The sequence below is a fragment of the Oxyura jamaicensis genome, chromosome 14, assembly GCF_011077185.1.
Source record: "Oxyura jamaicensis isolate SHBP4307 breed ruddy duck chromosome 14, BPBGC_Ojam_1.0, whole genome shotgun sequence".
NCBI classification, from domain to species: Eukaryota; Metazoa; Chordata; class Aves; order Anseriformes; family Anatidae; genus Oxyura; species Oxyura jamaicensis.
Genome location: NC_048906.1, coordinates 8,763,801 through 8,783,058, shown reverse-complemented (window position 1 = coordinate 8,783,058; position 19,258 = coordinate 8,763,801). Strand labels below are relative to the sequence as shown.

The window sequence follows — 19,258 nt, the reverse complement described above, 5'->3', positions numbered from 1 at the left end:
AAACACATGGCGTAGTCTTACCTGGAACATGGCAATATGCAACTGCACTCTCTGAAGACTGGTCTTGCAAGATGAAATACTAGTTTCAAGTCTGCGCACTAGATCATGCTTCTTCCACGCTGTATCATATGAGCTAGCTAATACTGTTGCCCTGTTCATAACCAGCTGTGAGAACTTGCCAATTTGGATATTGTGCTCCACAGCTTTCTTGCACAAGTCATCCACAGAAACTTTGCTTTCTGCTCCAAAGTCTTTAGCTTCTACCTGAGCAATGATATCTACACCCAAAGCACTGATGAAACTGCACAAAGTAAGTCCCAAAGCTTGATTTGGAAGGCCAATTAAAAGCTGTCTCACAAAGTCAGCTGTAAAAGCCTTGATTGGTTTGGCCATTTGGTCTTCACTAAAACAAGAGTTTCTGTAAAGGGCTTTCACATTGACAATCTGAACAGGTCCATTTACTGCATTCTGGTCTTCAAGTGAACTGATTCCTTTTAAAAGAAAAGAAACATTTTTGTTATAAACATTTGATGCATCTAGAAAAATATTATCAGACAAACCCAGCAAGATTACAGGAATCTATTTTTAACTTCTAGGTACTTGCCATATATAAAAGGGAAGTTACAATAAAAGTGACTATCATTTTATGTTCTCCTCAAAAGAAAATGTGATGAACAGTAGACAAAGTGATGCTGCATATTGGTAACATGCATTTACCTGACAGTGTTTTCGAAAAGGTACCACAGAGTCTGAAAAATTCTTTAATTGTTTGTAATCTCTTCAGAAAGAAAATTTCCTCTAGAACTTGCCGATTGTTGTCATCATCAAAGAAGTTAACTTGAGTGCTGCGGGCTTCCCTAATTATGTCAATCTTACGCCAAGCAACAGGTATTTCCATCTTGTTTAGCTGCGCAATGTAAAGGAAAAAAATGTTCTGATTTATAAAACTCTCATACTCCTGGCTTAAAGAGCACTTAAAAAAGAACAAATCCATACCTTTTCAATCAATAAACCAAATGCAGTTTCCACTTGAGCAAACATTCCATCAAATGCTACCAAAAGCATCTGACCAGCTGACATTTTGGGAGTTTCATCAACAGAACCATTCCTTGGCTGAATCAGCTCACCATACTGCGCATGAAGTACTCTTAAAATAAATAAATATTTTTTTTTAAAGAAAGAGTGAAAAGTTATATGTTTTTGCTTAGTCTCTAACAAATAAACAGAAATAGGATTTTCTTAAACTCATTGTTCCTACAGCTAGAGCAGTTTAGAATTACGCCCAATTTGAACAAGGTGAATTTTTCCCCAGGCTCTTTATCCTCCCCTTTTCTGTATGATTCTGTACGTGAGTTCTGATGCTGGACTTATGAGAATAATCAAGGATATTATGTAATACAGGATTGTGTTAAAGAATCAACTATAAAGACAAATTATAGTCGAAGATAAAGTCTGCACTTCCTATGAGCATGGTAAAAAAGTTAGGACTAGTAAATAATGCAAATATTATTTTTCCTTCCTTAAAAAAACAAGTACTGACTTTGACAACATACACATATGTAATTGACAGAATGGCATATGGACTAGAAGTGTGGAGAATGAGATCTTAGGTTACGGCTGAGATGGTTTAACAGCTTGCCACTCCTGAAAGGATGGTCTTATTCTCTCCCTCCCTTGTATCACTTTTGACCCTCACCTACCAAGCTGAGCAGGCTTGCCAACAGGTTAAGCAGGAAGAAAATTAACTTAAGAGGGAAAAAAGTAAATTGTTTTCAACTGGTATAGCAAGCTTCATTATACTACTTATGGAGCCACTGTAAATGGCTCAAAGGAAGCAGCAAGACCACTCCTTTTACTCAGCAGGAAGCTTTTGATTCAGCTCAGTTGACCAGCAAGCACTTTCCCAGAAAGGTACTGTCCCACGTAAGATGTATAGGCTTTTGTTTTGTTTTTAAATCAAGTCACTGATTCATTATGCAAAAGCTGCTCACCAAAGCTCCAGATGAGAGGAGAATGCCACAGTTGCATAGTGTCACAGTTAATAGCTCTCCTTTTCACAGGTTTCTCCCACAAACTAAGGGACCAGCTCCTAATTTTAGCATCCCTCAAAGACTTCATGCAAAATCTTAACTACAAATTATGGAAAAAGTCAACTACCAAACAACTCAAAAGTCTGTTTTAAGTGGATGTAAATGCTCCTCTTACCATAAGCTCTGTTTTGCTGTAAAATCTATGCATACATGTGTAGATAAATATATGTACATGCACCCAGAGGAAACGTACACATTTTAGACATTGCACTTTGCTTAAGATATTTTTGGGCAAGAGAAGTCTGCACTTCAAACAATCAAATTCAGACAAACTAATATGATTCTACTGTCTTCATTCTCCCTCATACTAAAAGCAGTAAATTACTTACCTTGCAACATCAATGTAATGAGTATGTGTTTCTTCCTCTAATCCCATTGCTGCATTTCTTAAGTAGGCTTGAAGAGATTCAACCAGTGTTTGCAACGGGACTCCATCAGTTGTTTGTTCAATAAGGTTATCTAATTCATGGAGCATACTTTCTAAAGTATACTCTCCTTTCATTAAGCACCTAAGCGCTTCAGGAAAAATAATCTGCCGGAAGTTTGAGTTCAATTCCTGTTGGAAATTCAGCAGGAAAACATAAGAAATCTCCACCCTTCAAAAAGTACCTCATGCAACAGCTTTCTAAATTCAGTATTACACCTGCAGTAGACATTATCTACAATCTAACATGATGCTGGTCAGCCAAGGGTCTTTTTGTTTTCCTTGAACAATCAGGAATATTGTTCTCTCTAAAATTAGGTTTAGCAGCAGATTTTAACCACAGCACATGAGAACCCAAACTAGTACAAAGGTCTAACATTTGCACAATGCAGCAACAACTACGTCAACTGCAACAGCAGCAATACCTTACAGCAATCCTCAGCAGAGGATTAGTGGCGCATAGACCAAGCACACTTTGCAAATCAATTTTATAAAATGACACAGTTGCAACATAGAAAAAAATGTGAATTAAATTACTAAATGTACAATTTGCTAAACTGTCTGGACTAAGCAAGGGAAAAGAATAAAAAGCTTTCCAGATAGAGACCTACTCATGCCACAGTAATCAATGCAGGTAAGAAAAAATACCTTAAGTGACATAAAACAACCTTCTCCATGCAGAATACATCAGAGAGCTAAAGGCAGCTACAGAAAGGACCAACCAATGCACCCAGTATCCACGAGACAAGACACCAAAAAGATTAATTATACTGGCTGCTTAGTGCTTAGAGCTCTTATTCCAAGAGCTCAATGGGGACCTCTTAAATAGAGCAACGTCTGGGTAAAGCATCTCAGTTGCAACACAGTGAAACTGCATGCATGTTTCTGAAAATAAGCCACAGTTTAGAAAACCTAAGTCTTCAGCAGATATTTTACTCAAGCTGTCACTCATTGTTTTTGTTGTTGTTTAAAAGGGAAAATATTTCTAAAACTCATGATTAAAAATGAATTTTTTCTTCCCAATCTTGGAGATAGGGGCCTGTAAAACAGGTTATCAGGATTTGCTTAAACTACTTGTTTCAGGTGAGAATAAGTAAGGCTTGGCAAGAGCACAAAACAGAAAGGGCACAGATTAAACAATCTGAAAGCTGTTCTCAACCACCAGAGTAAAAGAATGAAAGCAACACATGAAGCCAACACGTCCACAAATCTGCTATTAACCTCCTGCTTGTGGTTACCTGACAGCAGTTTTTATAAGTTGCCATATAAAGATCAAAATGGTTTCTTTCCTTCAACCAATGAAAATGTAAGTGGTAGTAATATTTAATATCTGCTCAACTCAGAAAGTAGAGCAACCAAGTCTAAAGGCCCCCCCAAATATCACAGCAGTATTGTAAACAATTATTTAGCTGTTTATAAGGAAGAAGCTGTTAAGAATGTTTTAGATGAAGGCCTAGAACGTTGAAGATGAGGGAAGATGTTACATAAAAATAAGTATCACCTGAAGTGAGATGTATACTCCATTAGCTAAATGAACAGCTTCTGATGCTTCCATTGGGTTAGGAATATCCAAGTCCTGGGGTACAAGATGACACTGCTTCAGCAACTGAACAAGGCACGTGACATTCCCACTCATGCTGCAGAGCTCCTCCAAGAACCAGGCTCCGTCTCTTGAAGTCAAGTCAACCAGCTGCTCTCCAGCACTAGATGCTGCACCTTCCATCATCAGATTTCGCCTAGACAGATTATGACAGTTAGATGATCTGTCCAATACTGCATTCTCCACATAGCTATGAATATTACTTTTACGTGGTCTCAAGCATGAATGCGTACAAAAAAATTAAAAACAGGCAGCTCACCTTGTCAGCGTACAAAGAGCAGAGATGATAACACTTGCTAAGCTCAGTGAGCCCTCCTCTCCGTTTTCATGAAGGAAAACTTTTATGCAACGTTCAATTTCTTTCAGCTGCTCTTCACAGACAGGTACAGTAACTGCTTCCTGTTTCAAACGTTCCACCTGCCTGATAAGCCTGCTATTTATATCTGCTGCGTAGCGCTGCAGAGTCATTTCTGTTGCAGTTATGAACTGGCACATACTTGGAGGTGGCTGAGGAGCATACTGCATTTCATACCTGTAAAGCAAAAATACAATGACAAAATTTGCCCTTCTCAAGCTCTAGCATGCTGCATTCCGCTCTATGGGGAAGAAAAATACTCCACATCTGAGCAGTTATTTATATCACCTACTTCGTATCAAATCTGAAATATCACAGCAGTTGACGGCTACCCCAGTGACACTTTCATAAAGTCAGTGTGCATCTTTATTTCAAAACTATTTGCAGAGGCCAAACAGTAATCATATGGACAAAGAATGAACAGAAGGTAAAGAATAGGAAAGATACATGTTTCTTGAACACAAGAAATGAAATGGCCTTGGCTTCAGAAGGGAAAAAAAACGCTTGAAAGCTTGACGTAAGAGGAAAATAGATCTTTAGTTGATTTAAGTGATTTTTAAATACTGAAGTTTCTAAAAACCCCAAATACCACTACCCTAAAGCCTGTTTATTACAGGACAATGTCACTGGATTTTTCTTTCTGTAGTAGACAGATTAAACTCCAGAACAGTATTTTTAAAGCAGTTTTTCATCTTTTTCCTCAGACTTCCAGAATTACAACTTAATCTTGTTTTGCTTTATAATTAGATTAATCCTTGCAAAAGCATTTAATTAGAAAATTGAAATCCTCAAGTAGTTCGACAATTAAGTTCTTCAAACAATCCGTTATTCTGCCAACTTACTTCCTAAAGATATCCTGACAACGCTCTATTGTCATGTTACAGATGAGTTCTTCCATCCAAGTTTTCCATTGCTCTATTCGGTGCTTCTGAAACACAGCTTTTGGATACTGAAGAGCCACTGTTGCATAGTTGTGCAATTGTTCAAGACAACCACGTAGAACAGATCTTCTCTGCTGGAGAAGAGCACCAACCTCCCCTTCTAATTGCTCACACTGACTGATGAGATGTGCCTGGCCTGCATTTTGCAGAAACGCTGTTGCTGGTACATAACTTGGAGGACCTTTAAAGAAAGACATTTAAAAATTAGGTTTTACTTATCTTTGAAATGTACATATTTTACAGCATACAAATACTAAGCATTAACATAATTAAAGAAAACAACAGTCTTTTACCTGTGGTAAAGGAGGCATTAAGAATTCATACTGGTAATTTTGATTTCAACACAAGTGAATAACCTCACGTACAGTTAGGGCAAGATGGACAAGTTGCTTCAGGCAGGTAAAAAGAGAAACCTTGAAGTGCTCTAAATCACTCTTTGAAGCACCCCACTTTTTCATTTTGTATACACAGCTCTTTGAGTATCCTCTAATTTAAAGGCAGAGTCTCCTGATACTAAACTCTAGTTATTCTCAAACCACTAAGACGGACAAAAAAAACCCACCACCACCACTTTATACCTAGGTCCATTTGTGTGCTGATTTCTTGAAGCAGACTTGCAAGTTGTGTTGCCTCTAAGTTATTGAAAGCAGCTTGGTAATGTGTTATCCACTGCTCAAATTCATTCAGCTTCACCTGAATTGCTTCCTGGACAGCTCTTTGTTGAGTTTGCAATTGTGTGTGCTCAGAATACCTGAATTAATGAAGCCAAAGAATCAAGTACTACAAGAAAATAGCACTTAGATATATTAAATACAAAACTATACTGAACAATACTGCACTACCCTGTTGACAAGAAAATTAATACAGTCTCATCTATTACATAAATTTTAAGTGTTGTTAATAACTGTGTTCCTCTAAAACAACTGCACATGCATGTACACATCCATGCAATTTTGAAATCATTAATCAATTTCAACTAAACTTGAACAAAGTTAAGAATTACAAACAAATGCAAGAACTTTTGTACTACATATCAATAGATGCATGTATCAATAGATGCACTATGCATTTAATCCAATGGTAGCCAGCTTTCAACGTATTCTGTCTTGCCTTGTGAGTCAAATGTGGAACGTGGAATGGCAGAGGTTATACTGATGGAATTTAAGGTCTAGGACATAAGAATATTCATCAGAAAAAATGATTTAATAGTTCTTCTGTAGAAGGAACAACTTGTTTACTGTAAGAATAGCTCTTATCCAGCTATTAATCTCTTTCAAACACACTTTTAATATTAAACTTACAAATACTTACTAAACTAACAACTATATTAATATGAGATTTCCAACAGAATCCCTAGCTCAAATGTACCTGTGCTGAAGTGTGTGAGAGGGATGATCCACTCCTTCTGCACCTTCAAGAAATTCTATCTCCTCCAGTAGTTTTCCTTGCAATTTTTCTACATCTGTCAACTGTTCTTGCAGGTTCAGATACTCTTCTAAACTACTGTCCAATTTTGGAAGCACAGCCAGCATTTCATCTCTGTTCTTAAACCAGTTAACCTACAAACAAGATACAGAACTTATAGAACTGTATTTAATTCAAACAGTAAGAGAAAACGTATAACAGCACTTAACTTCAGTGTTGTTGTTCATCTAGGATTACCTTCAGTGCCACAGGTCTGAAGCTTAAGGGAAATTTAGATGGCTCTCTCCAAGCACCTATTTTTTATACCTCTAGCCTCAGGTCAAACATTAAAATAACATGTTTTATAGTTAAGCACACAAAAGTGAAAACTAAACACTGTCAAGTTCCATATAAGCACCTCCCTAAAAAACAAATGCTGTTTAGCTCAATAAATTTTGTCAATTACTTCTAACAAATGACCACCTGTTCCACCACCCTCAAATGCAAATAAACCAAGTGTAGCACATGGGCTACTTCAGTTATATAATGGAAAAACATTGTAATGAACTCACCTTTATCTCAGCCACTCTTGAAGAGAAGAGACTACGTGTAATATCTCTTTCCATTTCTCTTTTGCTTTGTTTGTTTTCAGCCTGCTGGCCACCACCACCATATACAGCTCCTGCAAATCCTGCTTCACCTCCTGCTGTCCAGTCCACCAAAGGATCATAAACAAAAGCTTCAAGCAATGTAAGCAAAGTCTCTCTCCCACGCCGCATGATATGAAGGACCTGTATCATGTATTTTAAACAGACTCATTTTGATCTGGAGTTATCCTTGCAGAGGAGTGGAATTTTGCATTTAAAGTATCATGTTTGAATAGCTACAGAAATCCATCAATTATTCCTAAACACCTCAAACACAGGAAGAGCACCACAGTACATACAAACACAGCTAACCTGTACTAACATCACTAACACTAAAGTTTGCATTCTAGCCTCCCCTACAAACTCAAGCAACAGCCACTTGAAAAAAACTCTTTTGTTCAGAGCTTTAAAAAAAAGGAACAACCTTCTGTCACATTTATAAGAGTCCTGAAAAATATCAAGGCATTTAATCTTTATTCATTTGGTGTCAAACAGTAAGAAGATAACCGTGCTCATGTCACGTCCCCTTGTCCTCCCCTCCCTACCTTTTTTAAAAGGTACATCTATAATGCTAAGCCACAAAATAGAAAATTGTCACAGCTACAATCCTTATGAAAAGCCACCTTATCTACTTAGCGTGGACAAGAAAAGAATAAGAAAGATAATACCAAGACTGAAAACACCTTTAGGGAAAAAAGAAAGCCCTGGAATACATTTGCTAAGACTATATTAGAGCTCAAAAAATGTTCCCTTTATGTGGCATGAATCAGTATTTTCTTAAATTCCATTCTGTCTGAATTCTTTTAGTAAACCTGGATATTATCAGAAATTTACCAATAATTTTAGCTACTTAGTAGTAGTAATTCACTGAATTTACATAAAAGAATATAGAGTGAACAGTCTAGTTTTGCGCCATTACCTTTTCTGCCAAGTTCATCTTAATCAAATGACTTATATTTGATGAAAGCGCATATTTGGACAATTACATATTCCAGAAGGGTAAATCAATCTGAATGTCAAGGCTTCTATTAAGCATTCTGCTGTTGATATATAAAGGTATCTAAGAAAATATTTGCAAGTGATAGCCCTCATTTTTTGTTGTAAATTTTTGAGCTTACCTGTTCACAAGAAAGCCTGAAAACCCCTTCTACTCCTGTCACTCCAAGTGCTGTTTCAATATTGTGTGTCATCCGGAATGGAACCTTCTCTGGTACCCTAAGGCTTTTCCCTTTAAGATAAAATTTTAAGTTGTTTCTTTTAATTACCAAGAAAGGAAACTTTTTATTAGAATAACATAAGGCATTTTTTTAAATTACCTTTTTCAAAGCAAACATTATAATCTATGTGGACAACTTCTCCTGTAGTCATATCTATAAGAACATTATCCAGATGTCTGTCTCCAAGACCAATGATGTAGCCAACCATGGACATAACTGCAGTGGATCTTGCATACGACTTTAAAGAGAGTTTCAGGAAAAAATTATTTGTGGGAATCCTCTGCCAACACACTGGACTGACTACCATCTTAAAACATTATTTTAAGCGTAAGACAAGTCAAAACCAACTTCTTCCAAACTGTTTTCTATTTGATGATATCTTACAAGAGTTTTAATTTCTTAGGCTGATAAACCTAGTTTAATACTGTAGAGCTATCATGTATACACCCACTTTTTATTCCAGCTGGTACAACTACAATACTTCTACCAACATTTCCTGTTACTTGAAACTTCAGTAGTGCTAGCTCACCTAACTCAGAAGCATCAATTGACTGAACACATCCCAAGTCTTTGTTGCCCCTCATCCCATTCAAAACACAACTTTAAAAGGCAACAGATAGTTGTTGTAACTTACTTGCGTAACTCTCCACCATTCATCCGGTGTAGTACATGATGACCAGAGCTCTTTAGCTAAGAGATTTGGGGGTGTTGCTTCCATCAGTTCTTCTAGAACAGCCCTCATGACATTCAAGGGCCAGTCACGACGTGACACATCAAGACTAAGCCCAACTGCCTTTAAAGCGGGTCCAATTTTACTGTAGTAAAGTTCACTGGGCCTAGGCACTATTCCAGGATTCTGAGGAGTCTGATAAGAATCCTGAGCCTAAAAGAGGTAAAAAAAAAAAAAATGTTAGTTTACATATCACAGCTCACATTACCACTGAGAAGTTTCCAGCATTCCACATGAGAATAACATGAAATAAACTCCTCTAACAACATCTTTTACGGCTCAGAGAATTATTTTAAAGTTCATTAGTTAAAAAAAAAACCTCAAGATACCAAAAACACTATGTTGTGGCCTAACTTTATTCTTGCCAAGGTCAGTTTTGGAAACACCACCATAACAACAACATGAAAATGGAAAAGGAGCAGAGAATGAGATGTGAAATTAAGACAGTTTAAACCAGTTTTAACTATTTGTTCAAAAACAGTTCTCCTTGAATTATCATGACAGAAAATTATATTTATATTAAATACTGTAATACATATAAGTAAATATGCATGTATATATACACAATTTCTTTGACATCCGGTAAAATCCCAAGAGATATAAATACACAGAACCATTCTGCTTAATTGTGAACAAACCCCACATTTTCTAAAACTGTTCTTTTTAGAATTGCAAAAGCAAATGAGAATAAATGCTGCCCTTCTGATTTGTCCTAGATGTCAGAGAATACTGCCATTACCTTTTGTGCTTGTAAAGTAGCTTCCCGCTGTTGCCACCGCTTGTAAAGACCAAACAAAGGTGTAGCTCCATCCACCCACTGGATCAAGCCAGATCTTGTTCCCAGAGGTGTCACAGAGTAGTGCCTCGCGTGGAACCTCGGTGTCTCTTGACGGTTAATGGTAGCAAACATTGTGTTCACAATTGATAAGAATTGCATAATTCTTTCATCTAGATGCAAGTCTTCCAAACCTGTGTTAATTTAATTTAAAAGTTAGTTTCTAGGCAAAAAAAAAATCCCTTTCTTGAAGCCCAAAACCAAGCATTTTTTGAAATCTTATTTCATTTCAGACTATGAATAGCTTTATAAATTATGCAGATTAACGGTGAATTTTTCAGCCTAAACAAAAATGTTGACATAGCATTTACATACTAGAATCAATTGAACACAGCTGTCTGTGAACAGTACACACAATGACACAGTGAATAGGTCTTTCCCTCATGGGGAAGGCATGAAGCCTCAAAAATTCTCTTCTGGGTGCTACCTTAAGCTTCTGGAAAAGTGCGTCCAGATACTTTAAGCAGCGTGCAGGCAGAACACACTGATGCAACCCTTAAAAAAAGATCTGAAACAACCCTGACTTACAGCTTTAGAAGGCAAAAATCCTTAAATATATTTATGAGGCAGAACAAAGGGAAGAGTGAGCAGATGGACCAAACGTTTATTCTGTATTATGCAGGTTGATGCAACCACACATCTTTCCAACTCTAATATAGTCTGTGTAGTTTGTAAAAAGAAACAACTTGTATGAGAAAAACAATTTCTTACCTTTGAACAGGTAAGGATAGTTCTTCCCATCTGAACCCAGGAAAAGCAGCTTTTTAGGTTTGGTTTTGGTAGGCAGAATTGTGATGGTGCTGCCCACACTATGAATTGTGACTGTGTCTCTCGTTGATACTTCACCAGGGAGTGCTATTTCAGTGTTCATCATGGCAGCCAACCAAGGACTGATTTCTTCAAGCCGTAAAATGTAACTAGCTCGTTTCTGTGCTCTTTGCTGCAAACTTAGCATAACCTATTACAAAGGAATTTTTTGATTTAGGTTGAGGTTCATCTTAACTCCTAACACTAAAATGAAAAAAAAAACACCCCTTATTGGTCTTTCTCTTCCAGAAAGCATGGAGATTTTCTTAAATTGCTTTTCACCCTTGGCACCCTATTAATCCATTTGTAGCTTAGGATGAAGGTGATAAAATCTAAGAGAACATCCTTTAAGCAGAAAGTGATAAACAACAAAGTCCCAGTAAACCAAGCTCCTCAAGAGGGTTGCTCCTGAATTTCAGTTGTGGTCAAAGAGAGCAACCTTCAGCAACATCCTGTTTACGTACCTGCATGCCTGCTTTTTCTGCAAAGCAGAAGGAACTACAAAAGAAGTCTGTTTGTAAAACAAGTTTTATCAGTTTTTGTTTGTTTGTTTGTTTTTAAAACACACCAGGTTGGCTACAGATACCCATGTGGACAACACAAATGCCTATTTATGGCAGTTAATTAGGGAACTGAAGAGAACCAAGATCACATAATTGACCAAAAACCCTGAAGCCCACTGCCCTTTATTCTGTCAGGATCCCAGACACCAGAAGAATTTTTAAAAGTAAAATAATTACACTGGCTAGAGAAATGCAATAAGGCAGACAAGTCGAGGCATCAGTAGCACCTGTTACAGAGTTAAAAGCCACTGTGCTTCAGTGTGAAGTGTACCTATGACGATTGCAGAGGAGACAAAATTTCAGTCTGCAATTTTCAAATGCCAAGACAATAGCAATAGAATACTAAGGAGAGATACAAGCACATGCTGCAGCAAGAGTGTGGAGAGTCTCTACATTATACTCTTAATCTGTGTATATAATACCTCTTTAAATGGGAGCCAGCTGCTTCCAGGTTTAGCAGGATTCAAAGGATTCTTAAGTTTCTCTAGTGCATTTTCAATTGCTTCTCCATAGTTATCCTGAAACCATTTCTCATGAGGAGTTTCCGCAGGAGCTGCAGTGATGCTCCGTACGTGTTCCAAAGCAAACACAATGGGCTTCATTAGAGCTGTATGCTTTTCACGCATGATTGCTATCTTCTCCTCTCTATTAAAAAAATAAAAATCCTCTTAGCTCCATTACAAGTTACTTCAAAAGCAGAGCATTAAAATAGAGTGCAAATGAGACATCTGATGTGTCACAAAAATTATCCCTCTACAATGAGGTCTTTAAGAATGACCATATTCAAATGGAAAGCAGTGTTTCTTTCCGTGTGAAATGACTGTTACACTGAATCATATTTTGTTTTTCAAACTGAAAATTTTGAGTTGTTTTTTTTAAACCACTGGAGACCAAAAGGAGAAGCCCAGGGAGTTCAAAGCATCCTAAGCAACTGATTACCATTATTAAAAAAGCTCTTAACTACTAATTCCTGAAGGTGGACCCCACCCTAAAGAAGGGGAAGAGGATGACTGATTGCTCTGTTCTCCCATTCCATGTCAGACTTGACTGTAGAATTCAAGAGGTGTTTTTAAGCTTAGCCAAGCGTCCAGTGAATGGCTTTCCTCTTTCATTAATCCATTCAGAGCAGAACCCAGATAAAGATCTGCTCAGCACTGAAAACCAAAAGCAAATTATGATGTTCTGTTTACTCCAACTATGTGCATTTACTGTAAAATCCAAACAGGTCACACCCATCAACATGTTTGTCTGTATCTCAGCTGACTTATAAGAAAAACTGTGGAAATGGGGAACTATCGGATCGCGAACCACAACTCAATATGCATTGGGTTCTAACACATTATTACTAATGAAATCCCAAAACAGGTTCACAGACAGACTCTATTGTTGTTTCTCGTTTCATTGGAGTACTAGATGTATGTAGCTTCAAAATGCTTTTGAATAGTAGCTTACAAAGCAGCAGCTAGGACAGTAAAATTTAGGAGCAACACTTGATCAGTTTGACGGTATCCTTCACAAACAACAATTTTTAGTTACTATTTTTACTTGAATTATGCAAAAAAGACCTACTTCCTTAGAGTGTTGTTGTTTTGGACCCTCTTGACTTCATCTTCCAGTTGCTGAATCCTTCTGAGGACATACATGTGCTGCTGCAGTAAAACTCCCAACCAAAGTTCATCCCACAGAACTGTAACTCTGCGCAGCTCAGCCACTAGCATCTGAACCTGTATAAAATAAAAGTCCAGTTACTTTTAAGAAGTACTAGTATTATCACTTATTGTACGTGAACAACTTGAGAAAGATGACAGCCAAAAAGCATCTGAGATGCACCAAGCTTTCCCAGCCCTAAACAAGTTACACAAAGTATGTATTTTGTGGTGTGAAGTAAGAGCACAAGTAACATACATTTGATTTATTTACCTGCAATACCATTGTTGGATTTGCAGCGGAGAGTTTCTCAACAATTTTGCTGTAACAGTCTTGCATCATTGCTTGATCTTCATTTAATCCAACTTTTGTGTCATCCTTACTGCTTTCTTGGGAGGCTGGGGGGCTCCCTCCATCACATTCACCACCCAACAGTTCTTCTCCTTGAATATTACCTAGCAAAGTAGGAATGGCAGAAGGAAGCTTGTTCCCTAAATTTGGAAAAAAAAAAAAGGAAATAAAGGACATTAAAGTATTACCTTCATCAGGTGATACTTCATCTAGTACCAGAACCCCATGTTATATCATCTGCTTGGCCAATAACTAATAATAAAATTGAGAACTTATTTGCCAAACTGGTAAATCAAAATACAAGGCTGAATTCAGCGAGGTCCCAAAATACCAAAGTTCTTAAGATAGAAAGTATCAAAGTCACTGAAAAAAATTAATATCACCTTATCCGGTATATTAAATACGGCTAAAATATTTTTGAACATTTGATTTTTCCTCCTTACCCGAGGCCTGGGATTCACTGCTAAGTGAAATAGTTCCCACTATTGCTGGATACAGTATGAGGTGAGGAGAATCTTGTGCCACTCGACAGAGTAGGTTGCAAATACTCTGACGAACGTAAACTTCTGGGTGATTGAGGCGGGAGAAGAGCTGAGGAATAATACCTTTATAAACAAGAAAAAACATACTAAATAATTTCTGTGCACTTCAAATGATATACTTTTAAATTTTTCTTTTTAAAAGCTTCTCGTGCATTAATAGAAAGTAAATGTCTAGTTTCCCAATAAAAGCTTCTCGAGGCTTTAAATAATTGTCTTTCACAACGTGGACAATTACTTGCTTTCTCCTTCAACTCAAACAAGCATGACATCAGATGAAATTTATAAATCCTTTTAGTCAAACACTAGAAATTCAATTTCACACACTGCATGTTTTATGATTTTTCAAAAATAAGGGAGTCACAGCAGTAGTTCCTGAAGTTAACGTAACCAGATGTTTCAAATGAACGCCTGATTTTGCAATAGTAGGCCTCCTCCTCTGCTGCCTTCTAAACTTTGACTCAGTAACTTTCTGTTGGAAAGTTCCTGATCAATCTGAACCAGTAGTGCAGTGACCGACAACTACTTCTGAGACATCTGGCTTTAGCCACATATCTTTCTCTGAACTGTAGCTGGGAGAAACAATATTATTTCAAAGTGGTAAAATAATATAATACTTCACAAACTACGTTTTCTTTCTCCTTTCAATGTCTCAAGATAGGTGAAGAATCCATGCCAGAAACTGGAAGAACACCATGAATAAAGTTATTTACTAGAAAACATGCTTTCACTCCCTGAAGTTTAAATCAAAATTTTATGAGAATGCAATGAATAACTTCCTGTTTGTATTTAGTGAAGGCGTGAAAAAATAATTTAACAGCTAAGTAACATATACCTACCTCTCCAAGGAGCAGTAGGTGTAGTTTCTAGCCCATGCTCTAGATACTGTCTAAGTTCTCCAGCATGTTTTACAAGCAGCCGCAATAGTCTTAAGGTTGCCATCACTATAACATCATCAGTGCTTTGTTCAGAAGTATTTCTTAAATGCAGCCTAGGATCATCTTCATCAAGTGAAACCTTGAAAGAAAGAAATACTTCTTAAAGCTAAGTATATAGTTCACATAATCATTTAAAAGTGTTTGCAACTGAACTTTCCCCATCAGCACGACACTAACCTGACCAGCATTGAGTTTGAGGAAAGTAAAATATGCACTGCAGGAGAGTTTATAGAGACTGAAGATTCTGTCTACAACTTTCCTCCACACTTTAATTAACCCTTCTGTTGCATTTTCATCAAGATCGGAAAGCCAGGGACAACTTGTTAATAACAGACGCCATATAACATCCACCATATCATCTTCTTCATTGTCTTCATTTTCAGTGATTTGTAGAGTCATATCTTCATCCTAAATGCAAATAAAGAGAGAACAGATTTTTGACTAAGTCTTCCAACCTTTTCTACAAGCACAAATTAGTTGCGAATCCATTTTTTGTTTGGGCAACTCACCCAACTATATTACGTCACTGTTCTACCAGAGTCCTTGGAACAGATGAGTTACCACTTAGTTAACAACTGGTTTCTTAGAGAACTCGTGTACTTATTTGAATTTTAACTACAAAGCATTTACAAGTGTTAATACAAATGACAACTAGAGGAAAAATAAGTTTCACAGCAAAGTTGAACATTTAAGCAACCAAATTTACACTCACTTGAATCCCAGCTGGACGACACACTGCCTGACCGAGAATCCCATAGATTTTCTCTCTGTCCTCCTCTGAAATGTTGTCTGGAAGCAAGCTCTGAACCTCAGATTTTTCCCGGGGCAGCAGACGAACACCTTCTCCCTGACTGTAACATGTAACAAATTATTGATCCCCAGTATATTCGTATTTGCAGAGCCCATGAACATTGTATATAAAGAACTTCTTTAAAGATAAATCCTCATCCTAGAACTCAAAAATATTTTTTTAGAAAGGGCATGAGAATATTAATAGTTCCCTGCTCATATGTGTCTTCTGACCAGAGAACTGTAATAATAAATACAGTGCTAGGTTTTATCTTAAAAAGGAAAATCAATTATGCTGTATATATTTAATGTTAGGATGAATTCACCTGGCATTATCAACTACTTTACGGCCCCATCTATAAGCCCAACTAGCCAGGGCTGCCCAAGACTTGGCCACTTCAGGTGCCTGTACTGAAGACAAGTGATACAGCTGTCCCAAGATAAAGTCAGGTTCTCCAACTCCAATATTTACTGTAACAGAACAAACAGAACAACATATTTTATGATGTAAAACATACTTTTAATTTCCTCAACTTACAAAATAATAGCAAAGTATTATAAGTACGTAATTCTTTTTGGTCATACTAGTTCCCAAAGAGTCATTTTTTCCAAAACAATTATTTTTCAGTTCTGACACTGGCTGCAAAACACCTGTTTTCCATTTGCTAACAGTCACTGTCTGTGCTTTACAATTGCTTTCTCTTTCACAGAAAGCAACAGATTCATGACCTCCAAATGGAACAAATTTTATGCTTCAGGAAGCAGACTTCTGTGAAGTACCTAAGGCAGTGTGTATGCTTACTTGCATATTTCATTTTCTTTTTCATCAAATCAAAAAGCACCAACTACTTAATATCTAATAACAGTTGTACAAATTCTGACCCTGGAAAAAAGCTACTGAATTATAGGCTAAATCCACTTTTAAACAAAGAAAGAGTTACCTTGACATTTCAAGAAAAGTCTGACAAAAATTGAGCATTAGAGTGCACTTGATGGCAACAAGAAAAATGTTCAGATTAAGCGTAGATTAAAGATCACAAGAAAACCTAAGGTAAATACTTCTCACATTTATCAGGGTTTTCAAAATGTAGGTGTTTCAATGCTTAACTTAAAAGATCTCCTCTCATTCAAACTTTAACAGGAGACAATCAAAAATATTTTATATCCTCCTTCTATACACAAATTCTGGTTTCTCGTTCAGGCACAAAACAAAAATACCAGAAGATATCATCTCATATTTTCTTCTCATTACAAATAAGTATAATTTATTTTTATTTTTTAAATTGTTTAAATTATTTCTTAAATTGTGGATACTTACCTATAGACAGGCACATTGTTCATATGTATATTAGTAAAATAAGTACATAAGTGATGGATCGCTCACTCTATCAATACAACTGGTGCTATCCCACATTGGAACCATCACTAACTATTTATCAAAAACAAGGAAGTAGGAGAACACTTCTACCTGTAGATTCACTTTCAATCCTGGGATATTCTTCTTCTAGTGTATTAACAGCTGGGAGATCAATCAAAGTATATATGTTTTTAGACAAGGTAGACAGACCAGTGTGATTCTGCTGCTGTCGAGCTCTATATACTTGTTTCAACTGTCCTGAGATTTCTTTCCATTCAGCTTGAATCCATTTAGCCAGTGTAAGAATAGATTTAGCAACTGCATATTCAGCCTTGGCAGATTTGCAAAATGATATGGCACAAGAACTCAGCATTTCCATGGCATGTGTTGACTGACCTGCACATCATGAAAAGTGTATTTTCAGTAGTGTTAACTTAATTACAAACAAGTCTGAAATTCAGCATATTCAGATACAGCTTGTAACAACATATTTTACAGTGAAAATGTCTCTTTTAAAGTCAAAAATAGCAAGTAAGAAAGGATGGTTTAAAGACACTTTAAGATTGAGACAACAAGTTATAGGATTAAAGCAATTCCTAATGATACTGTCCTATTATGATTTACTCAAGGTCAGGGAAATTTGCCTGGTTATGAGGACAAGAAGCTCAAGGATCTACAGCAATTAGCAAAAACTCACCTGCTGTGTATAACAATTTTGTTTTCTCGATATCAAGTTCAGGACCCCATTTTTCATCTATCTGACCCGGTGCAGACAACTTTTTAAAGTGCTGGACTAAGTCTTGTGCGGTGGTGGTTTTTCCTAGCTGAACTTCACTGCATTGAGCAAGCAGTCGTGTAGCTAGGGCAATATTTCCTCGCTTCCGTGCAAATTTTGCTGCTGTTAAGCCCAGCTCCATTAGATGACTTTTAATTGGGACCGTTGGTTCTAAAGAAGAAAGTAAAAAATTGTAAACAAAATTATTGAACAAACAATAATTGTACCTGGGACATAGTTTCTGTCCAATACATTCTGTATATAGCTATCAGTTAAAAGAATGTGCTCAACCCTTTTGTATTTCCTAAAAATTCTTTAAGAAATTTCAACTACTATTTTTATATACAATATTTATCTCCTCTGAAACAAACAAAAATCTATTGACAGACTGTCTGCTGGACAGAATACTCCCTTTTGACTATAAGCAGTCTTTTCAATTAATATACCTGTCCAACATTTTCCTTCCATTACCTTTTAACAAACTGCACATTTAAATCACTTTCACAACTGTTTTTAAAATTTCATTGATAATATTGAGGCATACAAAAGTGAAGCATTTAAAGCATGAAGAGATGAGCAAGCAAAGCTTGGTTAGAAGAATCAATGCAGAACTTTTTAAAGACAGTGTCTGCATTACAGTAGTAATTGAAACCCCTGGACATAATGCAAGACACCTACAAACCTTTAATTTAAAAAGAAATCTAAATAATACAAAAGGATGCAGAAGCAGCTTTTAACAGAAGTTTTAAGTTCAAATTCTGCATTTACCTTTTGTAACACTAAAATAAGAGCTTAAATACCTTTAAGTTTTTCCATCAATTGATTCTGGTACACTGTGTACCTCAGTGCATGCATCCATGGCCTTACATCATGCTGTTTGCACGACCTCAAAGCATCATTGAAGAGAGGTATAAGACAGTCCTGAAAGAAGCATAGAAGTTGCACAGCTGTTACAAGAAGTATTTATTAAGATGCATTTGCATTTGTTAAAACCAAAGGCCGTTTTAGTGCTAAGTAAACTTTATCACCTGTATTTGTAGCCAAATTGTATCATTAACTAGTAAAATACAAATATGTATTACGCAGGTCTACGAAGATGTTTGATTTTGAGAGGACAACAATAAGAATAGCTGAACATCAAGCACAATTGTTTCCTGAACAATGTGATTAGAAATAGGTCATTTATCCTGGTTAAATTTAGACACTGAGTTTTTAAGTAAAGTAACTTTAATATTTAAAGCTTTGTTAG

At 36.6% G+C, this 19,258-nt stretch overlaps 1 protein-coding gene across 3 annotated transcripts in view; it reads right to left on the bottom strand.

Moving 5' to 3' along the window:
• Positions 1 to 19,258, bottom strand: part of SMG1 (SMG1 nonsense mediated mRNA decay associated PI3K related kinase) — a 67,717-nt gene that overhangs the window by 8,481 nt on the left and 39,978 nt on the right. For all 3 annotated transcript variants that reach the window (XM_035339134.1, XM_035339133.1, XM_035339135.1), the window contains 26 exons: positions 18,810 to 18,930; positions 17,932 to 18,180; positions 17,346 to 17,630; positions 16,204 to 16,348; positions 15,801 to 15,939; positions 15,266 to 15,496; positions 14,990 to 15,167; positions 14,055 to 14,216; positions 13,534 to 13,751; positions 13,183 to 13,337; positions 12,036 to 12,258; positions 10,955 to 11,201; positions 10,148 to 10,377; positions 9,313 to 9,561; positions 8,778 to 8,916; positions 8,580 to 8,689; positions 7,387 to 7,605; positions 6,779 to 6,969; positions 5,989 to 6,161; positions 5,312 to 5,591; positions 4,374 to 4,646; positions 4,016 to 4,250; positions 2,420 to 2,646; positions 997 to 1,147; positions 718 to 907; positions 22 to 491 (listed from right to left, as the gene is read on the bottom strand). In XM_035339134.1, the coding sequence (XP_035195025.1) occupies positions 22 to 491; positions 718 to 907; positions 997 to 1,147; positions 2,420 to 2,646; positions 4,016 to 4,250; positions 4,374 to 4,646; positions 5,312 to 5,591; positions 5,989 to 6,161; positions 6,779 to 6,969; positions 7,387 to 7,605; positions 8,580 to 8,689; positions 8,778 to 8,916; positions 9,313 to 9,561; positions 10,148 to 10,377; positions 10,955 to 11,201; positions 12,036 to 12,258; positions 13,183 to 13,337; positions 13,534 to 13,751; positions 14,055 to 14,216; positions 14,990 to 15,167; positions 15,266 to 15,496; positions 15,801 to 15,939; positions 16,204 to 16,348; positions 17,346 to 17,630; positions 17,932 to 18,180; positions 18,810 to 18,930 (5,490 nt within the window). The remainder of the gene's footprint in view (positions 1 to 21; positions 492 to 717; positions 908 to 996; positions 1,148 to 2,419; positions 2,647 to 4,015; positions 4,251 to 4,373; positions 4,647 to 5,311; positions 5,592 to 5,988; positions 6,162 to 6,778; positions 6,970 to 7,386; positions 7,606 to 8,579; positions 8,690 to 8,777; positions 8,917 to 9,312; positions 9,562 to 10,147; positions 10,378 to 10,954; positions 11,202 to 12,035; positions 12,259 to 13,182; positions 13,338 to 13,533; positions 13,752 to 14,054; positions 14,217 to 14,989; positions 15,168 to 15,265; positions 15,497 to 15,800; positions 15,940 to 16,203; positions 16,349 to 17,345; positions 17,631 to 17,931; positions 18,181 to 18,809; positions 18,931 to 19,258) is intronic.